This window comes from Alexandromys fortis, unplaced genomic scaffold, assembly GCF_014885135.2.
Source record: "Alexandromys fortis isolate MF-2015 unplaced genomic scaffold, M_Fortis_MF-2015_v1.1 scaffold_166, whole genome shotgun sequence".
NCBI classification, from domain to species: domain Eukaryota; kingdom Metazoa; phylum Chordata; class Mammalia; order Rodentia; family Cricetidae; genus Alexandromys; species Alexandromys fortis.
The window spans coordinates 2,852,824-2,855,757 of NW_026068102.1; the positions used below are offsets into that span (position 1 = coordinate 2,852,824).

The 2,934-nt window shown below is 35.6% G+C and overlaps 1 protein-coding gene across 3 annotated transcripts in view; it reads right to left on the bottom strand.

Annotated features, from left to right (window-relative positions):
* LOC126489580 (lysine-specific demethylase 4C) overlaps positions 1-2,934 on the bottom strand; it is a 181,075-nt gene that overhangs the window by 95,339 nt on the left and 82,802 nt on the right. The window contains exon 9 of one of the 3 annotated variants that reach the window (XM_050123923.1): positions 1,799-2,493. The exons of the other annotated variants lie outside the window; for them this stretch is intronic. Coding sequence (XP_049979880.1) covers positions 2,476-2,493 — 18 coding nt within the window. The 3' untranslated portion in view covers positions 1,799-2,475. Of the gene's footprint in view, positions 1-1,798; positions 2,494-2,934 lie in introns of those variants that run through there. 3 annotated transcript variants of the gene reach the window in all.

Below are 2,934 nucleotides of genomic sequence, written 5' to 3' on the forward strand. Positions count from 1 at the left end.
GGATGGAGGGGGGGGAGGACTTTGGACTTTCCACAGGGCAGGGAACCCTGACTGCTCTTCAGACTGGAGAGGGAGGGGGAGAGGAGTGGGGGGAGGGGGAAAAGAGTGGAAGGAGGGGGAGGGAAATGGGAGGTGGGGAGGAGGTGGAAAGTTTTTTTTCCAATAAAAAAAAAAGAAGGTGAAAACTGGAGAGAACGTGCTTGCTTTAAATGAGCTATTGCCTCCTTTACCTACTGTAATGTCAGGGCTGTTTTCAGTTTTTGCATCATGTTATTCCATGAATATTTTAATCTAGTATGCATTTAATAAATAGTATATTTTAGTATTAGAATATAGTATTTTAGTTTAGAATATAGTATTACATTTTAACAACACAGACTAGAAAGCTAATACTTTAAATATAACATTATATCAGAAGCGGGAGAGATAAAACCATTTTGAGAGTCACCAGGGAAAACAGAAGCAGAGACAGCCTTAACTTCCAGAAAAGAAGACAAATGAAATATGAATTTCAGGTAACAAAATTAAAATCAAATAAATAATAAACCAAGCGTTTGTATCCACAGATAAAAATTCTAGCCACACAGACCTGAATACCTGAGTATGATCCCCAAACCCATTGTGAAAAGAGTGAACCTAATCACAAAAGTTATTCTGATATCTACACACATGTTTACACTGCAAACACACAAATATTAAAGACATAAATATGCCTACATACATATACATAAACATATATATGTAGATCATATACAGAACACATGAACACATATACTCACATATACACACAAACACAGAAGTTACACACACACTCATAGATGCACTCAAACCCACACTATATTTTAATAATTAAAATATACTTCTGCTTTGTAACTATGTTTAGAAAGAATATTCTTTTTTTAAATCCTGAATTGCATGTTTGCTTTTGCTGTTATGTATTAAAAGCTTATCTATTTATATTCAAGAATCTATATTAAGACTGTAGATTACATCAGTGACTATGCTGATTAAATATTAAAATATCTCATTATTTTTATTTTCAAACTGATGATTGCACAGTAGTGTGTATCACACAGTGTCTCATTATGAACATTAGTCTTCTTAGTCCTTTAGAACCAGTGAGCTCCCCTCCTCATAGTTCTTTTCCTAATCTGAGAAAGTCTTGGAGGATATTATTGGTCTTTCTTTGCTATGCTGAATAGATGGTACTCAGTTATGTAAAAAATATTTATACTATCATTTATTGCCTGTAGATTTTATTAAATGAAAATTTCATTGGCTACTTACCAAATGTTTGCATCATCAAATTGAATTGTTATCTTTTGTGAATGGCTATAATTTATTTATAGATCTCTCCCAATCTGCTCAAGACTTTGATCCTTAGGTGTGGAGCACTGTATGAAAACAGCATATACAGATACAGACAATAAAATAAAACAATGTATTGTGGGAGCTACAAGGCAAGAAATGGCAGCGCATGCACTTTTGTCACAGCCCTCATTTTCCCATAGACCATGAAGCTTAAGTTTGAAGGGCTTAGGTAGAAAGGCTAACTGGAAATTTGTGCCTCGTTTGTGGAAAAGTTTTGGTGTGACAGAATATGTTCAGCACTGGCTTGATTCTCCTGAGGCCTTCTTTCTTTCTTTTCTTTTCTTTTATTTGTGCCTCGTTTGTGGAAAAGTTTTGGTGTGACAGAATATGTTCAGCACTGGCTTGATTCTCCTGAGGCCTTCTTTCTTTCTTTTCNTTTGGTGTGACAGAATATGTTCAGCACTGGCTTGATTCTCCTGAGGCCTTCTTTCTTTCTTTTTTTTTTTTTTTTTTTTTTTTTTTTTTTTTTTTTTTTTTTTTTTTTTTTTTTTTTTTTGCTAAATTTCTAAAATAGGAAAGTGAGGAGAGCAGCCTAGCTGGGTACATGAAGTGGGTTTAGTAATAAAGTGGGAATACTTCATTTAGCCTGCCTCGGTTTAAATGCTGACATTATCTTTGAACTCAGTAACTGCATTTCCTATTTATCTTTGCACATAACTGTATCAGTTACTTAGTTATTAAATATGAACTTAAGCTACAACTGCACAACACAAAAAATATGTAATATTTTAAAAAATATAGAACTTGAAGCTGTTGATGTAGTTTAATAGTAGTTGACCTCTCATCTATTGTCTAGTATGACCAAGGTCATGAATTTGAGCCCACACAAGGAAAGAGGGAAGGGAGAGGAGAGACCTGGTCAATGAAAATGTAAGACAGTCCAGATTTTCTTTCCTTTGCATACATTAACAGCAGGTAAATATTATTAGACTAATGCTTTATGGCACAGTGTAAAGTGCAAAAGGCACACACCTATAAAATCCAGTTACCATAGTTCTGATGCAGGAGAGTAGCTTGAACCCAAGGCTTCTGGACTGTAGTGCATAACGTTAAACAGGTGCCACACTATGTTCGGTATCAGCACAAGTGCTGGCTAGTCTTAGGTCAACTTGACAGAATTATCTGAAATGAGGGAACCTCAATTGAGAAGATGCCGCCACAAGATCCAGCTGTAAGACATTTTCTTTATTAGTGACTGATGGTAGAGGGCCCAGATTACTGTGGGTGGTTACGTCTCTTGGCTAGTGGTCTTAGGATATATATATATATCCCTGAGCAAGCCAGTAAGCAGCACTCTACATGGCCTCTACATCAGCTCCTGCCTCCAGATTTTCTCTGTGAGTTCCTGCACTTGTTTTTGATAATGAACGGTTACATAGAAGTGTAAGCACTCCTCAACAAGTTGCTTTGATCATGATGTTTCATCACAGCAATAGTAACTCTAACTAATAGAGCATGGTTAAATCTCCCAGAAGCAGAAAAGTACCAAGACGCCTAAGGAGATTTGAACTGTACCAGCTAGAAAGGAAATGGAACAAAAAAAAAAAAAAAAAAAAAAAAAAA